Genomic DNA, 26,172 nt, shown 5'->3' with positions numbered 1-26,172 from the left:
TACGCAAATCGCGAAGCCCCGCCCCCTCCGTCCGTACATTCCGGCTCTAATTTTATTGAAGTGGGCAGATGCGGGAGATTCGCCACCTCTCCCGGGAGTCCGCGAGACTGGTTCTAATTTCGGTAATCTCCCGGACATTCCGGGAGTGTTGGCAAGTATGATCATAACATGTATACACCCTGACAACTAGCTGTGAAAATGCCAGGGATAGGGCTTGTCTCTTTCAGATGGAACGAACTATGACTCTCAAAAACTCGGTGGCACCTTTATTTGGAAGGGGAAAAACCCATATTGTCTGTTGCTTACCCATGATTTCCAGTCCAAAAAAACACATTTATGTTAATAAAACAATTTGATGTATATTGTACCCCATTACGCTAAGTCAGCCAATATAAGTAGGGTACCATTTTAGTCGGTAATGAATAACAATGAGCTATAGATAGGTATGACTATCCCTTTTCAACTGTTCGCCCAACTTTTAATTTATGTAAAATAAATGTGATCTCCCCCCCCCCCCCCCTCTGTTTTGCTACCTCCTGGAAGCTATATTGTGCCTTCCATGCTTTGGTTAGAAAGGTAATTTACCTCACAAGTGATGTGGTATCTTGTCTAGTTTCCAACAATGGCATTGCTTCCCTACTTTTTCTTTTGAGTGTGCCTCTGCGACATTACAATGCACTCATCACATATTTGGAGGGGGAAAGATAACATAAAAAGTAGTAGTAGCATATGTGCTTTCAGTAGTACATATATGCAGAGTCTGTCCATGCAAATGGAACACACTGTGTATATGAAGACCTGCAGATATTCAGGAAGGTATCCCTTCTTTTCTCTTCTTTTTATTTTAGTAAATATATTAGAAAAAAGTATTATTTTCATCAGTATTGCACCACTTTCAAGAAACTTCTGTATGTTCTAGTCCTGGGATATCAAGAAACTAATGCCGCCTGCCTTTCTGCCATCTCCTCCTGGATGTCCTCTCGATTCCTTAAACTTAACCTCGCCAAAACTGAACTCAAAGTCTTTTCTCCCCCTCACACCTCGCCCCCTTCTGACCTCTCTGTCACTGTCGACAACACCTCTATCTCCCCTGTCCCCCAACTTCGCTGCCTCAGTGTCATCCTCGACTCCTCTCTCTCCTTTGGCCCCCACATTCTCTCTCTTGCTATATCCTTCCGCTTCCATCTGCGTAACATCACTCGCATCCGGTCTTTCCTCTCTCAAGATGCAACCAAATGTCTCATTCACTCTCTGATCATCTCCCGCTTGGACTACTGTAACCTCCTCCTCACTGGCCTCCCCCAATCTCATCTCGCTCCCCTTCGATCTGTACTTAACACAGCAGCTAGGCTTATCTTCCTTTCTCGCCGCTCCTCGTCTGTTTCCCCCTTCTACCAATCCCTTCACTGGCTCCCCTTCCCCTACAGAATCCTCTTCAAGCTCCTCACTCTTACATACAATGTCCTTGCCAGCTCTACTGCATCCTACATCTCTACCCTCCTCTCTATTCATGCTCCATCCCGCCCTCTCCGATCTGCCAATGACCGTCGCCACTCTTCCCCCCCCCCCCCCTGATCACCTCCTCCCACGCGCGTATCCAAGACTTCGCCCGCGCTGCCCCCTCCACTGGAACAAGCTCTTTCCCTCCATCAGAACTTCCCCTAATCTGTACAGTTTCAAACGGGCTTTAAAAACCCACCTTTTTCTTAAAGCCTTTCAGTCTACCACTAAACTTCCTACCTTTTCTTCTGCCTCTTCCCCTTCATTCCCCTTCCCTTATCCCTATCCTCTGTTCCTCCTTCTCTCCCTCTCTCCCCTGTGTCTCTTTCTGTCTACCCCACCTCTTAGATTGTACGCTCCTTTGAGCATCTCTCCTCCTGTCTTCACCACTTTTAACTCTGCTTTCCAGCTACCTAGCCCTTCTACTCGAGGACCCTCTTCCCCCCTGGCCCCCCTCGCTCCCTCCTCTCCCCTCTGGGGGTCTCCCTGTCATCCGTGCCCTCCCTCTTGGGCTCCGTCGTATACGGACCTTCCCCTCTCCCCTCACCCGCCCCTAGCTGTGCTTTGAGCTCACTGAGTTACTGTGCTTATTGTTTACTGTACTGTGCTGTCTCGCCTCGTATTGTAATTTCATTGTCCCTGTACGGCGCTATGGACACCTAGTGGCACCCTATAAATAAAAATTTATAATAATAATAATGCTTTTTTTCTTTAAAATGAAAAGTGTATTATACAGGAAGTTAGATATTGAGCCAGATGGGAAAATTGCCTTAGCAGCAAATGGGTTAAATAGATACAGCACATATAAAATAAATAGAAATGCTTATAAGTATATGTTGAATAAATACAGAAATGTTTATTTGTATATTTATACAGCTGAGTCTTGTGGGAAAGGAAGTTAAAACCATACTTGCCTACAAGTGTGACAATGTGTGAAAAGTACACATTGCCAGGTCGACTGAATCTCTTATGCTTTGGGGCAGTGTGGCAGCCAGTGGCATAAGAAATGTGAAAATCAGCTATATTGTTGAATCATTGGGTGTATCTTTTATATCTGATTAATGTAATAACATTGAAATACACAAATGTTACACAAAGTGTGTCTACAAATGTGCTTTTCTGTAGCATGCAACTGGAAGGTACACAATGTGTCCAATAAAATGTGTAGGAATGGGGACAGTTTCAAGTATCTCTGACCATCCAGAGAATTCAAGTTTTTGGGTAGAGGAAAACCGCATTATAATTTCCATATATTACTGCCACACATTACATTGCAATAATTACTCCATAATGATGTCATACATTCCAAAATATCTGTAGCATGACATACACTACAATTGGAACCTTCGTGAGCGAATTCTAGCCCGTCTGGTCCAATCCCATAGAAGAGATACTGTAGCACTAATTGCTGAAAAAGTTAATGCTGACTATGTTAGAAAGGTGCCAGAACACACAGTGCGTATGGGGCTGTGTAGCCGCAGATTGGTCAGAGTACCCATGCTGACCCCTGTCCACCACCAACAGTGCCTACAATGGACACGTGAGCACCACGGAACAATGGAAGAATGTGGCCTGGTTTGATGAATCACGTTTTCATTTACATCATGTGGACGGCCGGGTGCATGTGTGTCGTTTTTACCTGTGGAAGAGAGGGGCACCAGGATGGGCCGCTATGGGAAGAAGGCAAGCTGGTTGGACAATGTTCTGCTGGGAAACCTTGGGTCCTGGCATTCATGTGTATGTACCACCTACCTAAACATTGTTGCAGATCAAGTATACCCCTTCATGGCAACGGTATTTCCTTTCAGCAGGATATTGCGCCCTGCTAGACTGCAAAAATTGCTCCGGAATGGCAAAAACAAGTCTGTGCCATAGAGGCCCCTGCTCACAATTTACAGGACTTAAAGGATCTGCTGCTATCGGCTTGGTGTCAGATACCACAAGACACCTTCAGAGGTCTTGTGGAGTCAATGTCTCTTGATGGGTCAGAGCTGTTTTTACAGTACCAGGGGGACCTACACAATAATAGGCAGGTTGTTTTAATGTTGTGGCTCATCAGTGCACAATTTACTTCTAGTTAATCATACCATAGCAGGATCTAGTCAGCCATGTTGATGCTGATAACATTAAAATCAGCATGAGATCCCATAGGAGCCTCACTGTATTTATTTCCGGGTAATACCTAGAAGAGGTGTGACTAAAAATCAGCGATGTGTTCAGTACTGAACATCTTGCGCAATCTCATCACGGAAGGCTCTGACGGCACCTCGTCTGGAATTGAATTCTTCCCATTATGTCTCATTGACTAACCTGCTCGACTTCACACTAATGCTCTAGCAGACTGCTAGCTGGATGAGGATAGTTACATCACAAGCCAGGTACATAGCAGGGAGAATTTCTCTTGTATGTTTATATTGTTGAAGACATAGAGGGGCTTACTGCTTTTTGGGTTGGGCTACCTCCAGCATCCTTTTAATGCAGGTGCTCCTGCACCTAGCAACAAAAGCTTTTATGATAATAAAAAATATACAGGGTTAATGTCATACAACATTAAGTTACAGGAAATGATTTGTTTTAACATCACTAATAACATAGAGTCTAAAAATCTGAGGTTAATTATGTCACTTCATTCATTATGACAAAGTTGTGAGTGTAGTTTGTTGATACCTCTCTGTCAGGAGTCTTCCAGGGATATGTCTTATCACTGGGGTCTAGATGCAAAGAATTTTAATTAAATTGTCGACAAAAGTAAAATCACTTTTTAGTGATACACCTGAGAGCTGATTGATAGGAATAATACACAAAAAGTAAATAATTCAAAATATTTTCTCTCTGTGAATGCAAATAAATCTTCCTTTTAGAGAAAACTTGCGTCTTCTTTACGCATATGCAAATCAGACAAAGTCAAGGACAGTTGGCAGCTATGTAACTGGTCTTCCAACTATTATTTTTTTACAATATATGTATTTATCTCCATCAATCATCCCTGTTTCCTCCCAGTGTTCACCACAATATTATTATCCTCTCACTTAGTTTCAGTATGTTTCTCCCCATTGTACAGTACCATTAGCCAAGCATTCTGATTATTTGTTGTTGAAGTTATATAGTTTTATAATCCTTTTTATAGCTGGATGCAAAAGGGCACAAAACCGAAAATTTTAATTATTTTATACATCTAAGGTTTGCTTGCTTATAAATATGCATGTATGTATTTGTTTCCAGGGCTTACAAAATAGAATATAGTTGAAATAATGTTTTCATTGTGGATAAATATTCTTGCACAGATTTCATGTCGTCTTCTATTGAATGACACTGGAGGCCATTTATAAGGTGTAAAATGTGTGATGTGCAGTTGACAATCAGCTTTATTCCTGTGTGCACCTCTACTTGCTCAAGTGTGTCTAGATGTCCACCAGAGTGCGTAGGTTAGAGGCGCCAGGAACGTATTGCAAAGGAGAAGAAGATAGCACAGGCCTATGGGGGACTTGGGCGGTGTGAAGGCGTACATAGAAAAGTAAAGATTAGATGCACTAATACGCCTATTTTTGTGAATATGGACAGAAACAAGATTTCCCTTTGTAGAGTAAGATTCTTGAAACTAGATAAAGGGGTTGTAAGAGTGCATGTTCCAGTTCAGCTGAAAGAGTGCTGAGTGATGTAATAGAGCTGCCCGCCGGAAAAAAATGCCACATTAATAACAGCAGCCCTGGTACGCCCTGAGAGTTCACAAGTGTCTTGTGCTATACTGTTTATAGGACCCAATTTGCTCCTGTGTTTTGCATATAAGAATACAAAGCTTCACACACAAACATCTCTAGTTCTGTCAAGTTGTTAGAACTTTTTTACATCTATATTTTATGAACTATGCTAGTGTGTGTGTGTGTGTGTGTGTGTGTATATGTGTGTCATACTTACCTACTTTCTTCAGCTCTCTTCCGGGAGCCAGCCAGTGGAGGGGGGCGTGAGGGGGCGGGGCGGCAAAAATCGCGTCATCTCGGCCCCGCCCCCTGTGACGTCATGACGCAAATTGCGTCATTTGACAGCGGGGGGCGGGGCTAAACGCCGCGATTCATCGGGAATCGCGGCGTTTGGGATCTAATTCTGCCCACTTCACTAGGAAGTGGGGCACTTCCTAGTGAAGTGGGCAGAATTCGGGAGATTGCCACACTCGCCCGGGAGTCCGGGAGACTCTCGCAAAATGCGGGAGTCTCCCGGACATTCCGGGAGAGTTGGCAAGTATGATGTGTGTGTATATATATATATATCTCCTGTTTGTCAGTGACCAATAACTAGCTGTCTTCTTGGTAAAGTAGATTTGTTGTAATTACAGTAATGTCCTAAAATCAAAGTTTTGAATTTGCATTTGTGTTTTTTTTTTTGGTGCCAGTTCTGCTTTCGTTTTCAATCCGCATTTCTCTTTATCATTACCCCCTCCTCGAGGGATTAAGTTACCAAGGAGCCTTTCATTTTGCTTTCTGTTTTGGTCTGAAAATGGACTTGAACATTTGAGAAATGTTTATGCAGCTGCATGTTGTCCCATGTGAGTAACACGAACACATGGTTATCTGAACTTTTCTTTCTGTTTTCTGTGTTTCACAGTGGACTCTTTCTGGCCTATTTATAAAACGTTTAGCTTCAAAAGAACAATATGTTATATGTGTTTCAGAATGTACATAGTTGGTTACTTCATTATGCATTAGTTTTTCTCTGCAGTGCTGCATATGCAGAAGACTGAACAATACATTGACAGGGTGGTTCTAGTAGCATCTTAATGTGCCTAAGAAAATATTATTCATTTATAAATATTCTCTACAACATTGGTTATGAACAAGGCTAAACATAGATTGAACCTGTATGGATGAACACCCAGGGCTAGATTTAATAAGCTGCAGGTTTGAAAAAGTGGGGATGTTGCCGATAGCAACCAATCAGATTCTAGCTTTCATTTATTTAGTACTTTCTACAAAGGGACAGCTAGAATCTGATTGGTTGCTATAGGCAACATCCCACTTTTTCAAACCCGCAGCTTAGTAAATCTAGCCCCTAGTGTTCAATGTTTAAGGGGCACATTTATCATTTATCGTAGAAATAGAGAAATGGTTATCAATCCTTATCGGACGGATAAGTATTGATTCATTTCTCAAATTTATCAAAACCGGAGTACAGAAACAGCAGTCCCGATAATCTGCTGTTTCTGTGAAAAGAAAAATCATACTTACCCCTGCCTCTTCGGACGCGCTGTATTCCGATCTCCTCCTCCTCTTTTTTTTTTTCATTTGTAGATGCAACTGCGCATGTGCAGTCTAGAGACCTCCAGGCTGTGCACAGACACGAGACTAGTGTTTCGGCATCTGTAGTCTGAAATGAGATCAGATGACAGGGAGGGATCACAAGATCACTCCCTGGACATGCGCTGTCCAGCTCTTCTCTCCGTAGCAGAGCTGGACATAACGAGGAAGAAAAGAATCTGTAACAGTTCTGATGATGTACGCCAGCTTCAGCTGGCGTACATTTACATTACAAGTTTCCGAAAAATTTGTTTTTTCGGAACTTGTTGTATGGTGACTGCAAGAAAAAACGAAGTGCAGAGAAAATTACTGGTTTTGGAGATTAAACAGTCCGATGGAGCTTTCATAAATATCAATTGCAGACTTCCTTTACCTAATTACCGTACACGGTAAGTGCACGATAGTGCAATACCGTCAATTGTTAAATGTGCCCCTAAATGTTTCTTTCAACCCTACATTTTCTAGAGTGAGCTAGGGTTACAGATCTCTGAGTATAAAAGCAATGGGAAAAGCATATTTAGACTTCTGCACTATGTATATCAAGATCTCCTATCACATATATTTGTGAATGTTACTAGTAACTCTTTTATATAAAGCAAGTGTTCATTTAATAAACTTTTTTTTTTTTTTTTGTTAAAGCCACACACTTTTGGATTATTTCCTTAGGAGTTGTTTTAAGGAAGTTGGAGCTACCTAGAAAATTATATCTAGGATGTTCTCCTGCACTCTGTTAAGGAGCCCCACAACTGTGAGTTGGGCGCAATTTACACTTAAATCGTAAGTGTAAATTGCATCCCATAATTTACATTGGATTCCGAGTCTAACGTATCTTTAGATCTGTGCGACTAAGAATACTATGCAAATATGCTTTATCTGCCTTACGGGCCGGTGTGCATGAAACTCCTGATCGGCACAGATCTTGCACCAGGAGAAAGCATCCTCAACAGATATGTTTCCTAGAGACCTATTTGCGACTGCTTCCAGCTCAGCATGGCGTGTAAAGATTGTGAACATGCCTTTACATTGCTAGGCTCACCCACTGCCTCCCCTGTTCCGAATCTCTAAGCGTAGAGAGGTGCATGTGAGAGATCCGGCTCTGTCTGAGAGCACACTGAGACGGATCCTTGGCTACTGCGCACTTATAATTTAGACTTGTGTCCAACTCTACATGAGGCCCTAAATGTCTGCTCTTTATGTGCAATTGTCTATACTATCAACATAACAATGTTTTCACTTCAATTATGTTGGTTACAGGGTCACATTAAAAGTGGAAAAAGGTCTGACATGATTTATCTTAATTTTAAGCTTTACATCATAAACACCTGCAATTCCAATATAGCCTTTTCATTCCCACTGTACGCACATAATATTTCACAGCAGAATGCTATTACTTAAATGATCATTTGTGTCTTTTGTGACATCTCTGAAAATATATAAAATACCTTGTGTGACTAATACTGGAGGCCATGGGACACATCCATTATCTATTTCAGTAGCTAATTTTATTTTTGTTTTTAAAATATATTTTAGTATTGGACAGTAATTCCATTCATCTAGGACTATATACATTTTAGATGTTTAATGTACAGTAATGTCTTGGTATTCTTTTGTAATGTTTTTTGCACATAATATATATCTATTATCTTAACAATAGAAAATGTCTATAAATACTATATGGAAAACTAAATGTATGTTATTATAAACATAAACTGTGCTAATCTAAATACACTTGCACACATACATATGTGAATATACAATTAATAGTTTGCTGCTGCTTTTTTTAACAGTTGATGGGTTGGACAAAGCTTCCATTGCAAACTGTGATGCACCAAACTCAGGCAACCAAACACCACCTCTGAAGAGGAAAGGAAGGCTGTCCTCCATAGGGAAGATCTTCAAACCCTGGAAATGGAGAAAGAAGAAGGCCAGTGAGAAGTTCTGTGAGACCTCAGCAGGTGGGTAGTATGGTAACTATGCTTGAAGTATACACTGAAATGTTCTTATATAACCTGTTACACATAATTTAATTCAAAAAGTTAGACTTCTTTCACTTTATATTTCTATATATCAGGCTAGTTCACCCTTTCTTTAAGATGGTGCATGTGAATAATGAACAAGTAGAGTGTGCCTAGTCACCAGTGAATGTTATATGCATTGTCTGCTAGCAGGGCCGGATTAACCATAGGGCTAACTGGGCTACAGCCCAGGGGCCTCGGGCATCCAGAGGGCCCATGAAAGTGCTCAGCAGCAGTATTGATCGGTCGGGGGCGCCCCCAGCCCGATCAGTGCTGCTGAGCACTTTCACTGCAGTACATCCCCGGCGCGCTGTAGTCTCCTTACTGAGGAGATCTCGTGAGTCTCACTCTCACGAGATCTCCTCAGTAAAGCGTGTAGAGCGCGCCGGAGAAGGAGGTAAGTGCTGGGGGGGGGGGGGGTTTCACGGGGGAATGGAGGCCCCCTTAGCCCAGGGGCCTCCATTCCCTTAATCCGGCCCTGTCTGCTAGCCATAAGATACTGGTATCTGCATTGTCAACAAGTCACCAGTGAATGAGGTGTACTCTGTTCACTAGCCACCAGTGAATATGACCTGTGTATTAAACCAGCCACTGGTGAATATGATCCATCTTGTCCACCAGTTACGGTAAATAGAGTATTTGTTGTCCAGTAACCAACATTAAATAGGGTTTGCATTGTCTGCTAGCCATCAGTGAATGAACTCTGTATTGATCATTATCCATCATTGAATAGGTTATATATTGAATGCTAGCTACCAGAGAATGGGGTCTGTATGGTCCACTGATCACCAGAAAATGGGCTCAGTATTGTCCACTCTACACAAGAATGGTTTCTGCTTTGTATTCTAGCCAGCAAAGAAAGGTGCCTGCTTTATATACAACCACAAGAAAGCAGACTGTTTTTATACAAGCCACCAGAAATCTGCTTTTATAGAAGGCAACAGGAAAGGCTCTGTATTATATATTGCTGTATAGTAAGCGGAAAGCTGGACATCACATGGAGATACATTCCACCTTTGATACATTTGGCATGCGTTCAAAAATAAGCAGAGCAATTTAGTCATTTTATATAGGTTCTTATTTAGAAAACCTACTCCAGCTTACTTACTTATGTGTTGATACTGGTCAAAGCCTCTGCTTATATAAATTACGGTAAAATGTTACTTAGTGGCATTGTACAGTATATATATATATACATGGCAGTGTTTTTACTGTTATAGTGTATGTTAACTGGTAATGACCTATTTGTTTACAGCAGGGATCATGTGCTTTTTACCAGCTGAGTACAGGTCATTTCCAGTAATTCGTATTGCCCAGCTAATCCCAGGCCATTATGAGATTACATTGTCAGCAGCTATAATGAATCACTATGCACTGTTAAGAGTTCAGAAAAAAACAGATGTTGACATGGCGTGAGATTAGAAGACCCTGGCATTGAGCATAGAGCCGCAGTCCAGAACATAATGCTTAATGGAAATACTTTCTTTAGTTGCTAGTATACCTATGCATCTGACACGGTTTACATTTCTTTCTGACTAATGAAATTTTGCAAATCATTGGTGTCTACCTGGTAAGGACAGCTTTCTATGCCTTCCCTGCATCCACTGCTGCCCGGTCTTCACTTAGCTTGAACATAAAGTATCCAAATCAAACACTCAAGAGAATTTGTAGAGATTAGTGTTAACCTTTGTATTCTCATTGCCCTATTAGAATTTCGATATAGGGCACAATAAAAATTCAAGATTTTAGAGAAAAGAAAGTTAAATGGGGTGGAGGGGAAGAAATGCCAGAAACATGTACATATAAGGTGTCAACAAGACTTGGGGGGATTAGTATTTTCCTGACTAAATAAGAATAAGAGGTCTCAATACCTGCAGTTTTTTTGATAGTTCAGAATGTATGGAACCTAAAGATAGCTCTGAGATCAATTCATGAGTTCTCTGCTATTGGTTTATGTCGGGCATATACCTCTGTCCAGAACCTGTGTTATCTATTCTTGCTCATCTTGTCTGATAACCACTTCATTGTGTCTATCTTTATTTAGGTTACTACTAGTAGCTTTTCCAGTTTTCCGCAGCCTTTTCTGAATTTGGTTGTCTCAGGTTATGTCGACTATCCACTCCAGTTCCTTGACTCCATGCTCTCTGACTTTGACTAGTTTTATCTTTTGCTCAGGTAACCCCTTGGGTATTCAATTGTTAGCGAGATCCCCGGAAAAACGAGCGCTCGAAAAATATTAGCGTTAGAATGGTAATATGCACGTAAATACCGTTAATACGGTATTAACGCTAATATTTTTCGAGCGATCGTTTTCCGTAGGAGTGGTAGATAGCAGTATATGCGCTGAAATCATTAGAGGTACAAGATTTACGCCAGTGATGTTTACCTTTCCGAGAAAATTTTTGTAGATTTTGTGTTACTTTAGTGTGCCACGGTTGACAACGAAGTCTAAGCGGAGTATGAAGAGTCGCTGGGGCCACTTGATCAAGGGCAGTTGCTAGGGTTTGGTGAAAATGAGGAACTGCCATATCAGTGGAGGAGAATGTAGAAATTGGGGAGAGAAGGTGTTGGAGAGAGGTGGAAAACTGTTGAAAATCAGTAAAGTTAATATTCCTGTGGGTATGAGGAGGCTTGGAAGAGTTTGACAGCAGGGAGGTTAAAGAACTGGGAGTGAGCGAGTAACTAATAAGGTGATGATCCGAGAGGGGGAAAGGAGTGTTAAGGAAATTAGAAACGGAGCATATTCTAGAGAAAGCAAGATCAAGACCGTGGCCATCCTGATGAGTAGTGTATTCAATCCACTGGGAGAGGTCAAGTGAGGAGGTTAGAGAGAGCAGTTTTGATGCAGCATTGGAACATGGATAGCAATAGGGATGTTGAAATTACCCATGATGATGGTGGGGATATCAGAAAAAAAAGAATTGCGTTAGCTATGCAGAGAGATGTTCAAGAAATTGTTGGTGAGGCCCAGGGGAGCAATAGATGACCTCAACACGCATAGAGAATGGGTTAAAAATCCTAACAGTATGTACTTCAAAAGATGTGAACGTGAGTGATGGGACATTTGGTAGAACTGTGAACGTGCACTGTGGGGAGCGAAGTAGTCCAACCCCACCCCCTTGTCTGCCTCCAGGTCTGTGGCTGTGGGTGAAATGGAGGTCACCATGTGAAAGTGCTGCAGGTGAGGCAGTGTCTGATTGCGGGAGCCATGTTTCTGTTATTGCCATAAGGTTGAGGTTGTTTGAGAGGAAGAGGTCATGTATGGAGGTAAGTTTGTTACAAACAGAGCATGCATTCCAAAGGGCACATTTAAAGGACTTTGAAAGAGATGGGAGACAGGTGATGCGTTTGCTGGATTTCGGTAGCGTTCAGAATTATGTGTGTGGGAGAAATGTGGGGGACCTGGATTATATGATATATCACCAGCTAATAGAGGCAGGGAGGAATAAAGATAAGAAAGATGATTGTAAGATGTGTGTCCTTTAGTTTCTGGCGACAGGGTGAGGCTGTTATAACTATTAAATTTAAATAGGAAAACAGTTCATGAGTGTTAAGTAGAGATGAGTGAAGTAATGAAGGGGCGATGTGGACAGAGGTGTGTGTTGCAGGAAGGGTGAAGGAGGATATAATTCTAAAGATAATGCCATGAAGGGAAAGCAAGAAAAGTAATTTGGTAAACATTGGTATTTGGAAGGAAAATAGCAGAAAATACAGGAATTAAAAAGATTTACCTTGTTGTAATGTCCTGTGCAATCAGAAGTAGCAGAGTAAAAGCTGCAGCAGATGTAGATTAGTTCTAGATGTCTTAAATTGTTGTTCAGTGTTAGTATGATGTCTTGTTTAACTGTATTTTCTAAACACTTTGTGAGAAAAACACTTAGGGCCTCATTTAGAGTCGGACATAAAGTCCGTTTTAGGCGCATCGACCACAAAACCACTATTGCGCATGTGCAGCAAGCACCATATCCACCTGCATCTTAGATGCAATTTACACTTTCGACAGCGTGCGGTTTAGTACGAGGGAAAGAGAGCGGACCACGTAATTGTGTAGGCATGAACTTGTATAATATAAACACAGGGTGTGTGACCCTGTAAGTAAATCCTGGACGCAGTAAGGCGCAGACACAGCACACTAGCTGCACGAACTGGTCGCAGCTCGTAGAGTATTATGAGTGGGACGCAACTGAGGTTGCATGCCACTCGTAATACCCAACAAGCTGCGACACACTCCCACTCCTGCACGTCTTAGATACACATTGCGTCTGACTCTAAATGAGGCCCTTAGTGTAGAATACACACGTCTGCCCCCACATATGTTTGTCGTTGGAGGAAAGCAAACACGTTTTTCGGGATTACAGGGTCCCGGTTCCTTTCGGTTACAAAAACACTTTTGGGAGAGACTGGGATGTGCGTGGCACAGTCGCGCTGGAAGTACTGGGATGTGTTCTTGCACCTCCACTAATCATGGATTATAGCTCTCTAGGACTATGTTGCTTGCTGCTGATCTAGCACTGCCTGTATGATGCATATAATTAAAAACTTTCATTTAAGTTAGAATAATGAAAGCTAATATCTGATTGGTTACTTCAATTTACATAATTTTTCTGCTATTTGCATCAGATTTTTCACCTCTTTATGTCCCCCATCAATTCACCGATCATGGCTGCACTTCAGAGTTTCCAATATTCCCAATTTCAAGTGGAGCAAAATCCAACATAATAGGTCTGGATTACTAACATTGTATTTAGGTGTAATTTTGGCACTAAACCATAGCAATCAATCACACTTGCTATCATTGTCTATCTTGCGCTATACAGATTAATGCTAATTGCTGATTGGTTGCCATAGATAAGTGCAAATTTTGCACCTAATGCAATGTAGGCAAATTAGCCCTATTATTGTAATATTGAGTTGTTGGGCAACACAAGGCAGACAAAAGCAGTCAGCCCATGAAGAAGTTGCTAAGGGACAAAAGAGGAAGTGAGAGCAGGGAGTTGTCAGCACTTTATGTGCTGAAATTGATATTTTAGCTGCATGCCATAAAATGTGACTTTACCCTTTGTAATAATTTAATCCCTGTATGTTATAGTATTATTTTTCCCATATGTATCCAAGTGCCTACCCAGTATGTCTGTTATTGATGTGTCTTCTAGAACACATAATAATTCTGTAAGTAATGTTTTGTATTATTAGTCCCAAATAAAACATACATAATGGTCCTGATTCATGTCTGAACGCAATTTGCATATACGTTACATCTGAAAAGAAGCGTACAGAACTTGTGCGTATCTTCAACCGTATTCAAATGCAAGATACGTTTCCATTTGAATCTGGGTGTAAGTAGGCTCTGTCTGCACAGTACTTGCCTTATGTCGACACACAGAACAGACTGCAGTATAGGCATAAGTGTATGTACAATAAAAGGTCACACGTCAAAACTTATTTTTGATCATGAAATAGTATAATAGCTGCTATCAGTGTAATCCTTTATATAAATATTACATTTAAAACAATATTTTATTTTTTACATTAATTATATCAATAAATATGTTTCAATGCATGCTTTACATACAATACGTTTTTTATAGTCTGTCTTACTTGCATATAGATGTTCTGTGCTAGCAAGTGGTGATAGCAAGTGGCATGCATACCTGTAGTTTTTAAATAAACTACACGTATGTGTGCCACGGGACAGTCATCACTATCAGTCTGCTTTTACACCTGCCCTGTAGTGGGTGCAAATGATACGGCTGAAACCAAACGTACCTAAGAAGAAGCCAGGACTTGGATCGGCTCCATCTGCTTCGGAACACCCTTAATGTACCTGATCTCTGCTCCTATCATGTCCCGTTCCGCTTCTCAAGTCGCAGACAGTTGTGTCATTTGCATTCAGACATGAATTGCATGCAGTTGCGTTTATAGGCGGTAAAGTCATTTCCTGGGCATGCACAGACCTATTTCACACATGGTACGCTACGCAAATGGTGCTTACAGTACGTCCGAACATTAGCCAATATCTACTTACAGCAGATCACATTGTCAGTAACTATCCTGGAGTTTATATAGTCTGCATATTAGTTTATTAAGCATTAGTTAGAAACTGAAATTAGAAACTAATATAACACAAAAGCCAACAAGACAACATGCATAGGCGATTATATAAGGATGGACTGCCAATATTTGGTAGCAAATGTTATCTAAACTTCATACCTTATGTTTCCCTTTCAATAGCAAATTTGTGCAGAACAATGTCTCCACTTAGTGCAAACGTCTACATTTCCTATACTTATACAAATATTTCTCAACTGCCTGCAGAACATTAGGTTTGTGTTATTTAGAGTGTGAAATGATGCAACATTGGGTCTGAGTCATTAAGGAGTGCAAAGCATAAAAAAGGAGTAACTTTGCACCTGGACAAAACCATGTTGCATTAGAGGGGGAGGTAAATTTAAAATGTGGGGACAGGTTTAATAAAGTATTTCTGTGCTAGATGAAAAATAGCCAGTATATAACTTATGTGCAAAATAATAACCTGATTTGCACCTGTTGCATTGTAACATGGTTTATCCTGGGGAACATTTACTCCTTTTTTTGCCTTACTTTCCTTAGAGACTCAGGCCCAATAGGAATAGGAATATTTGGATATTTTATAATGCACATATTAAGGCAGTATTATCTGTCTGTGGGGCAAGAAATCTTTACATCTCAATGAACAAGGAAATTGTAGGTTATTTCTACCTCCTTCTTTTTTAACAAATTGTAGAAATATTGGCAAATAAAGGTAATATAATAAGTGTAACAAATTTCTACATCTTTTTATTCATGTTAAATTTCCATTGAGCAAAAGACTTCATGTGCCTTTCTCTTCCTGTATTAAACCACTTTTACCTCAAAACAGGTAGTAAAAGTTACCCAGCCAGTGTACAGTTCAGGTCTTAAAATAGGTGTGGGTCATGGTGTAGACCACCTAACTGTCAAGGGAGTTTTAACACATATACCAATTATCAAACGTCACAAATATACACTGGAATAATTAACTGAAAGTCAGACATATAGACAAGAATAAATAATTTATATTACATCTAGGAACCAGACAATTAAGCTCTGTGTATATAAAAGTCTTACCAAAAAGGAGGCAATGCATTTGGGATTGTTGTAATTAAGCGATATATGCATAATCTTCAAAGTCTCCTTGGTAATTCCAAGTTGAGGGCCTGATTCACTAAGGAACACAAGTGCCATTGCGCGGCGTATTTTGCGTGAAATTGCTCTGCACATACTCAGAAACCAACTTTACGCCAGTGAACACAAGTGCATGCAATTCACAAATGTCGCTTAGAACAGCCTACGATTTGAAGTGCGAGATAGGGAAGGGTGTATGCACGTAGGCAATGTACAAAAAGGGCATGTCAAGGTTCAGCGTACGCACATTCGTACAATTCAAACGTCTGTTGCACTTAATAGCAACTATAAAAATGCATTTTAAGTACAGTAGGCATTAAGAACATCCTGTAAATGTATTTCAGGTTTTAAAAAAAAAAAAAGAAAAAAAACTAGCAGAGGAAAAAAAATTAAATACCGGTACATTAATACCTGTTCATAATATAATCATTAATAAAAATACAATTGAAGAAAACTGGAAACGTTTCTGGAGATCCACTTGTACTTGAATATGGACATACATAAAAAACCCATAAACCTGCAAATTGCATTCCCTTGGCGTTCCCTGATGAATCAGGCTCAGAAAATCTTGACTAATTCTCAGACTTCGCTACAATGCAGTTGACACCATCAATTTGGAAGGCAAACTTGGTCATTTTAGACCTGACTTGCCGTCTCCAGGGCTACCTTGGGTGTATAATAAAACTGTTACACTGATACGTCCTCTAAGATCTTAGAGCATCAAAATTGTGCAAATGTTTATCACATCTTGAATGTTAAATTTAGATTCAGTATCTGATCTTACTCCATATTCTGTATAAGGCTATATTTAGGTAAGCAATTAGCATATAATAGAATTGGATTAGGATCATGTTTATTGGTCAGGTCAAGCTAGGGTTTTAGTGCCAGCAGTGAGTTAGAATGTACAATGCATGGTGTGCGTAGATTTGCCTGGCCAGCAGCGTGTTCCTGGAAATTGTATTTGTGTTGCTGTTTTATAAGCACATGCCTCATGCACCTACTCTAGACCACAGGTTAGATTTTACAGTTTATATTTAGAATAATGACCTCTCTCTCGTCACGGACAAGGATTTATAAAGTTCTAAAAGATTTTTATAACATTATAGATGGGGCGCCTGTCACATTGAGTGCACTATTTAACCCTATAGCGCTCCATTTCTATTGACATAAAATAAGTGGGCAATGCTCTGCAGCTCGGAGGATTGAGCCACTGGTCTGCAATAAATGTGCCTTGTCTTTATACTTGAGAAGAGGTCTCATATATATTTCAGGAGTATGTTCTTACTTATAATTCCTGATGATTTCCCAGGGCAGTGATATGCATCCTGATATACCTCAAGCTGCACATGTGCAGCCCTCCAACCTTCAAATGAACTGCACATAAAATGTCAAACACAAAACGTCCTCGGCTAACCACATCACTTATCCCAAAATGCCCCAAGCCCCTTACTTGCTGCAACATATACAAATAACAAAATACCCGACAAGTACTCAGGTCACCACTTACCATAAAATGTACCACATGCATGCCATAACTCCCCATGCCAGTCAGACCTCCTCACATGCCTCTCAGACCTCTCCACATGTCTCAAGCCACTAGCTAATCCAGTAAAGTATAATAAATATACTTACCTTTAGTCTGGATCTCGCAGAGGAGGGAGGAAGAGCGTGTTATACAGAATACATTGCATTCCTTCCTACTCCTCCGATTGGATGTGTTGCATGGCCTCCCAGTGATATGCAGAAGAGGTCACATGATGTGGAAGCCAGCTGCTCCTGTTCATTCTTATTCTCTGCTTTATAAGAGAGTTCTCAGTCCCCCAGCCCAGGATTTGTCACCCAGTACAATGGGTTGACAGAGTTCCCCCACAGCCATGCACAAGAGCAAGTGGTGCTGCCCCATCCCCTCATTTGCATCAGCTCTTGGAAAGACGGTCTAGTACGTAGGACTTCCACACTAAGCAGCAGTGCCAGTATGCTGAAATACAGTGGAAGCCCTTCCTCGTTGGAAAATATTGATAAATATCATTATTAGCACTGTAACTTATTTTTATATTTATTATAGTTTGAGAGTTTTTTTTATAGGTTTTGTATGTATGATCAGGCCGACTACTTGAAGTGAAATGGCTGTGCTGTACTTGAGATCATCCAGTATCCTTCCAGTAGCCAAAAATCTCAGGGTAGCAACCAGTCTCCGCTCTGCAGATATAGATATCCTTAAATAGGTATTCTCCTTTTGTATGCGTGTGGTAATAAGTGGAAGCAGCTCCTGGAATCATTCATCCACATGAAATACCTGAAGTCATCGGGATTATTCTCCGTATCTCATGTAGCAGTGGTATATGTGAAAATGACTCTTTCCTCAGCAACCAGTCCTTGGTCCAACAACTGCAGATTTTTCTTCTCCTTTCCGTTCTGTTTATTGTTTGCAGTGTTGTCGCCATGGCACCAAACACAAGTTTGTCTTTCATATTCCAGGCTTATTATAGAACAATAAAAACTACCTTGTGTACAGTTATACAGGGCATTAACCGAACATACATCATACACAAAGCATAGAATGGCGATGACGCGATTTCCTCTTCCTGAATGTCTGTGTGTATGCAGTGAGGTTCAGCCCATTTTTGATGGTAAATTGTGTAGGTGTGTATGCATGAATCGGCATGCTCATCAGGACTTTCAGTCGTTGGAAAAATCTTTACAGAAATCACATCAGAAGTAAGATTGCAATAGTGTGTACGCAGCTTTGTTAATTCTTTGCTCTAGGTAACATCACTCTTGTAACTATTCCTTTAATACAGTAGCTGCATTTCATAATTGTATTGCACAGTTATATAGCTAAATAAAAAGTCCGTTTTTTGTGCAACAGGTCATTTATTGCATCTGGATGGCTATGTCTTAGGCACCTATAAGCAAGCATGGCTATACAATGTCTGAATGCACTTGGAAACTTCTTTGGGCTTTGCAGCTACGTAGGCAACCCAATACAACTAATGGGCCTCATTGGGTGATCTTCTACCTTCAAAAGAGCCACACATTACTCTTAATGTCATGAAAGAATTTAAAAATATATATATAATATTTATATATTATATTCAAAGAAAGCAGGAAGTAGCTGGGGGCCACAGGTGAATTTCTAGTGTTCCACATGTGGCCCTTGGGCCCCCTGTTACCCATTAATGACCTAGATGGTCTGTCCAGTATACATAAAGGTGCACACATACTCTTTACACTTGGTAGGTGCCTCCTCAAACAGGAAATGTGTCTTGTCTTGCAGAGAGATTATACTGCTCGAAATGCACAACTCCACTAAAGTGTAATAATAAGTGTTCCATTAATAGTATAGGACGAGGCCCCAAGATCTGAGCTGGAATAAGATTGAATTGAGTAGGGAATGGCACGCTTTCCTCTGCACAGTTTGATTTACCCCACAGCTTGGCCTCTGAAGTGCAGTGCTTTTGCACTGCAGTGCTTCTGTTTTGTGCATTGTAAATGACCTCCAGTGCCAGCTTGGTTTCATGAAGGGCCAGTACTGCCTGGCAATTATGATTCGGTTTTATGAGGGTTTAAGTATCAAACTGGGTTTGTGTAAAATTAATGTGATTTATATTTGGATTTTCTGAAAGCGCATGATAATGTTTCACATAACTCTGGTAATGAAGAGTGCTTGGTGAAAATTATGTACAATCAGTAGAGAATGGGTGGAAAGATACAAGACAAAAGAGAATATGGCAAATATTCAGACTGAGCTAAACTTATTAGTAGGCTAACGCAGAAATCAGTGTGAGCTCCTATTATTTGTATTTTTTTACTTTTTATTATGACATCTTAAATTATCTAGAAAGTAAGTTGTTTGAATTTGCTGAAGACACTAAGCTGTAGTGTGGGATGCATAAATATGGATATAAATGCACAAGATACAAATGTAGTATTAGCATTTTATAAGTCACTAGTTAGACTATATCTTCAAGAAAGGACTTGATTGAACTGATGTTTTGTCAGAGCCATGCTAACCCTAGAAGAAACTGAATAGTGTGGTTTTGCTTGGCTTCCAGCTTTTCCATCTAAGAAGTCTTGAATAGCCGAAGAAGGTAACAAAAGTCAGAGGTGTCTATGGTCTGAGCAAACAGACTTCGCAAACTGTGAGAGCAGACCCACTGCACTGCTAGAGGTTGGCATGGGCCTTCCTGAGACGTGTCGTCTAAATCAGTGTCCAGTCTTCAGAACTAATTATCATTGCGTTTCGGTGCAAGACTTTCACGAAACCATTGCAACCAACAAGTAGCTTGGTTTTGTTGTACTTGCACAGATAGAATTATTGCCCTTTGGTTGCCGTGGTTATGGCACATTACTTCATTATATTACTAGCCAACTTTGTGACTGTCCTCCGGGAGATACTAGAGGACAGGTCATGTGACAAGGGCCGGGTATGGTGACGTCTTTGTGTCGTCACCATATCTCCGCCCCCACTATAAAATGTCGAAATTCACGGCATTGCATAGCGGGGTGGGGCTTAATGACATGATTAAGCCCCAACCCCGATGTTCAATGCCGTGAATTTCAGCACTTTTTAGGATCAAGGAGGTTCGCCTACTCTTCCGGGAGTCCGGGAGGATTCCCCGAAATTCTGAAGCAAAAAATTCAGAGAGAGTAGACAGGTATGCATTACTTTATATATTAGAAATATTTGGGGACCAAAAAAACCCCTAAGAAAACATACGGGAGCGTATGTTTTTTTTTTTATTTCATAATAGAATAGTACAAGAATCTAGAATACAATCATGCTATTGTGCTGTATGGTCAGTATTGCTGCCTCACTGTTGTTTGATTCCAACCAGGGCACTATCTCTGTGGAGTTTGGGTGGGTTTCTTCAGGGTGCTCTATCTTCCCTCCACACTTAAAGACATACAGTTAGGTTTATTGGCTTATGACAATGTTAACCCCAGCATGTTTGTGTGTTCATGTTGTAGAGCATATAGCAACAATAATAATAATACATAAATCACTATGCAATTGAAATTCATATTATGTTTTAAATGAAAATAAAATGCTTACACGTTTTTCATTTAAATTTCAAAACTGATGAAGGAAGAAGCCTGCGCTGCTTGTCCTATATAATGCTGGTATTCTATCATTTGCATCTCTTTTCTCAGTGTTAGAACGCAAGATATCCATGAGACAGAGCCGAGAGGAGCTTATAAGAAGAGGAGTTCTCAAAGAAATTCCAGATCATGGTGAGATTCTTGTCCTTTGAGTATTTATTTATGACACGTGTATGATGTGCGCAGTTTCCTAACTTGCCCCAAACTTTACTATAGAGCTGCATTTAATGTGAGAACAAGAAAAGCAAAAGACAGCGCTGGTGATAGCTCAAAACCGAGATAAATACCAACACTGTGACCTCAAAATAAACATATCGATACAATTTATTAAAACATATGTCGACCATATGCTTATAAAATACACGTCGCATTAAAACCAAAGCTTATAGATGGTAGTTAAAATAAACCAAGTTGCAAATGTATGCTTGTGAACTATCATAAGTCTCAGTGAAATTAACAGACAGGCACTATGGATTCATATGTCATTGAAATCACACATGTGGTATAATCCCCACTCGATTATTTCCAATGTCTTAACTTAATGTTTATAATAAGATGTTACAAATGACGACACTAGAATAAGCATCCAATATAAATGCAACAAATTCTGCTTTGATTTGAACGTGAGAACAGCTGAGCCAAAATGTTATGCGATGGAACTTGAAACCACAATGCTTCAACGTTGAGCTGGTGAACTTCCTAGATGAAAATAGGTATATTTGGCAGACTTACAGTTTTGTGTTTAGCTGTCATACAAGAACCCGTCCAACCCCAGATCATGGAGAGCAGGACTCAAGTGAACTGAACGTAGATGACGAGAAACCTACGTACGGCTGCCTGGATCAAGAGATTCCTCCTGATATGATGTCACCATGCAGGCTCATAAAGCTCCGCAACATTCTCACATAGAGTTGCAGCTAATGAGATGCAGATAGAAAAATAGCTGTATGCAGTCCAAGTGGATGCCGGCGTGTACACTCAAATGTCCCAAGATAAACAAGGGCTTTGAGCAAAGGAACCTGACGCGTTTTATTATCAAAATGATAATTTCTTCAAGGAAAGAAGGTATTTCATGTGAACCAGACATCCCCACATAAAACTCTATTTCTCTTTTAAAAAATGTAATGAGGATTTCATTAGATAACTGTGTATTAAAATTGCCACGCCGGTAAATCTAGTTAGCCAATTCCATCAGACATATCTCTGTGTGCGTGTAGGTTGCCAAGTGATCGCTCTGAGAAGTCAATAACCAATCAAATAGAATGTAACTACTTAGAATTTTAAAATCTATTTGGCTCATTTCACTTGGCCCCATGAGTATATGCATCAAATGTTGCTAGATTATGCACAAGGCAACCAAGGCTCTCTCCTGGGGCTTACGCTTGAAGCAGCGTGGCCTCCAATTTTATTTACAGTCAAGTCCATAAATATTGGGATATCGACACAATTCTCATATTTTGGTCTCTATACACCACCACAATGGATTTGAAACTAAATTAAAAAGATGTGCTTTAACTGCAGACTTTCAGCTTTAATTTGAGGGTATTTACATCCAAATCAGGTAAACGGTATAGGAATTACAACGGTTTCTATATGTGCCTCCCACTTTTTAAGGGACCCAAAGTAATGGGACAATCGACTCAAAAGCTATTTCATGGACATGTATGGGCTATTCCCTCATTATTTCATCATCAATTAAGCAGGTAAAAGGTCTGGAGTTGATTCTAGGTGTAACATTTGCATTTGGAATCTGTTGCTGTCAACTCTCAATATGAGATCCAAAGCGATGTCACTATCAGTGAAGCAAGTCATCATTGGGCTGAAAAATCAAAACAAACCCATCGGAGAGATGGCAAAAACATTAGGTGTGGTCAAATCAACTGTTTGAAACATTCTTAAAAAGAGAGAACGCACCGGAGAGCTCAGCAACACTAAAAGACCCGGAAGACCACGGAAAACAACTGTGGGCAATGACAGAAGAATTTTTTCCCTGGTGAAGAAAAACCCCTTCACAACAGTTAGCCAAATCAAGAACACTCTCCAGGAGGTAGGTGTATATGTGTCAAAGTCAATAATCAAGAGAAGACTTCACAAGAGTGAATATAGAGGGTTCACCACAAGATGTAAACCATTGTGAGCCACAAAAACTGGAAGACCAGATTAGAGTTTGCAAAACAACATCTAAAAAAGCCATTACAGTTCTGGAACAACATCCTATGGCCAGATGAGACAAAGATCAACTTGTACCAGAGTAATGTGAAGAGAAGAATATGGAGAAGGAAAGGAACTGCTCATGATCCAAAACATACCACCTCATCAGTGAAGCATGGTGGTGGTAGTGTCATGGCGTGTATTGCTGCCAATAGAACTGGTTCCCTTGTATTTATTGATGATGTGACTGCTGACAAAAGCAGCAGGATGAATTCTGAAGTGTTTCGGGTAATATCTGCTCATATTCAGTCAAATGCTTCAGAACTCATTGGACGGCGCTTCACAGTGCAGATGGACAATGACCCGAAGCATACTGCAAAAGCAACCAAAGAGTTTTTTTAAGGCTAACAAGTGGAATATTATGCAATGGCCAAGTCAATCACCTGACCTGTATCCGATTGAGCATGGATTTCACTTGATGAAGACAAAACTGAAGGGAAAATGCCCCAAGTACAAGCAGGAACTGAAGACATTTGCAGTAGAGGCCTGGCAGAGCATCACCAGGGATGAAACCCAGCATCTGGTGATGTCTATGTGTTTCAGACTTCAGGCTGTAATTGACTGCAAAGGATTTGCAACAAAGTATTAAAAAGTGAAAGTTTGATGTAGGATTGTTTAGTTTGTCCCATTACTCTTGGTCCCTTAAAAAGTGGGAGACACATATAGAAACCGTTGTACTTCCTACACTGTTCACCTGATTCGGATGTAAATACCCTAAAATTAAAGCTGAAAGTCTGCAGTTAAAGCACATCTTGTTAGATTCATTTCAAATCCATTGTGGTGGTGTATAGAGCCCAAAATATGAGAATTGTGTCGATGTCCCAATATTTATGGACTTGACTGTACATGTCCCAAGTGTAGTTGTCTGCAGCCACATTCCAAAAGACCACAGCAACAGATTTGGGCACCAGAAAGAAACAGACAGGATCATTTGTAATTATCTCCTCAAAGAACGGTGGAACCAGAACACTGAACTTATAATTTGCACTAAAGTAAACTTTACAGTGAATTGTAGGAATAACAGTTCAGTATCAGTTATTGCAGTTCAGTAATAGTTATTACAGTTCAGTAATAGTTATTAAACATAATTTAATGATAAAAATCAGCCTCTGCATTTACCAACTAGTACAAAGAAAGTAACAGACCTTGAAACTTATTATTAAATGTATTAGTATGTTACAAAATATTACACTGTGCATAGCAAAGCACACTGTACAGCGTAGCCCCTGGCCGCTTTATTAGGTTCACCTGTACGTGATTGTTAATGAAAATATCTGCTCAGCCAATCATGTGGCAGCAACTCAATGCATAAAGACATGCAGACGTGGTCAAGGGGTTCAGTTGTTGTACAGACCAAACACCAGAACGTTGAAATGTAATCTGAGTGAGTTTGCATTGCTGTATGGCCATAGTCTATCCATCTTCTAATGGCTACTTCTAGCAGTGTGACACGCCACAATGCACACATCAACTCAAACAATCAGTTTAAACATGACAATGAGTTCAATGTACTCCAATGGCCTCCATGGTCACCAGATCTCAATCCAATAGAGCACCTTTGGGAAGTGGTGGAAGAGGTTCACAGCATGTATGTGCAGCTGACAAATCTGCAGCAACTGCATGATGCTGTCATGGCAACGTGGACCAGAATTTCTAAGGAATGTTTCTAGCACTTTCTCCAATCCATACCATGAAGAATTCAGTCATTTCTGGGAGCAAAGGTGGGTCCTACCCAGTACTAGAAAGGTGTACCTAATAAAGTGGCTGATGAGTGTATATGTTCAGCATGCACAGCTCCATTTCCAGCATATACAACCCAATGTCCAGCATATGCAGCTCTATATTCAACAAGTACGGGTGTGTGTAAAGAACATACTATCCAGTGGTTAACACATGCAGCTCTCTATCCAGCACCTAGTGGACCGTGACGTAAATATACAGTATATTCAACATATACAGCGCAGTATTTAGCATAATAACTAGAAATGAGTGAATCTGCCATGATTTAGTTTTGTAGGGCCAATCTATTTTTATATAAATCAAAAGAAAAAGAATGCGCTGAACAAATATGTTACGTTTGAAAATAAAAAATGATCTTCTGTTCCCAACGATTATTAAACAATAACAACTGATTTATTTAAAAATAACAGTAAAAAAAAATGCAACTCTTTTGTATATAGAACAATTACTCCTCTATAATGAATCCAAACGCATCCATAATATGATCTAGGTATCAGTTCAGTGTCTTAGAGGAGAATCAGGGACAAATGAGAAGAAAAAAATCCCACTTAATATTAGGGATGTGCACCGGCGACTTTTGAGGTCTCGTGTTTTGTGTTTTGGATCCGGATTTTCGTTATTTTTGAGGTTCGGATTTGTCTCGCAAAACACTTGACAAAAGGTCTCGGTTCGGATTTAAGGTTTTGGATTCGGATTTTTTTTGAAAAAAACATAAAAAGTTTAAAAATCAAGTTTTTGGGCTTATTTTCACTCCTAGGCTATTATTAACCTCAATAACATTCAATAACAAGCATTTCCACTAATTTACAGTGTATTCTGAACACCTCACAATATAGTTATTAGTCCAAAACGTTGCAACAAGGTATCTTTCTGGACTGCGTAGAGGAGTGGGTCACCACAATATATATTAAAAACCCTGAACTTTTATGATTCGCACCAATAAATGTACCTGGACTGCGTAGAGGAGTGGGTCACCACAATATATATTAAAAACCCTGAACTTTTATGATTCGCACCAATAAATGTACCTGGACTGCGTAGAGGAGTGGGTCACCACAATATATTAAAAACCCTGAACTTTTATGATTCGCACCAATAAATGTACCTGGACTGCGTAGAGGAGTGGGTCACCA

At 40.2% G+C, this 26,172-nt stretch overlaps 1 protein-coding gene across 5 annotated transcripts in view; it reads left to right on the top strand.

Moving 5' to 3' along the window:
• PHACTR2 (phosphatase and actin regulator 2) overlaps positions 1-26,172 on the top strand; it is a 241,551-nt gene that overhangs the window by 168,411 nt on the left and 46,968 nt on the right. For all 5 annotated transcript variants that reach the window (XM_075203220.1, XM_075203222.1, XM_075203223.1 and 2 more), the window contains exons 2-3: positions 8,576-8,743; positions 21,140-21,220. In XM_075203220.1, coding sequence (XP_075059321.1) covers positions 8,576-8,743; positions 21,140-21,220 — 249 coding nt within the window. The remainder of the gene's footprint in view (positions 1-8,575; positions 8,744-21,139; positions 21,221-26,172) is intronic.

Source organism: Mixophyes fleayi, chromosome 3, assembly GCF_038048845.1.
Source record: "Mixophyes fleayi isolate aMixFle1 chromosome 3, aMixFle1.hap1, whole genome shotgun sequence".
Lineage (NCBI taxonomy): Eukaryota > Metazoa > Chordata > Amphibia > Anura > Limnodynastidae > Mixophyes > Mixophyes fleayi.
The sequence above is the reverse complement of the archived record's forward strand: the minus strand, read 5'-3'. Positions and strand labels throughout refer to the sequence as shown.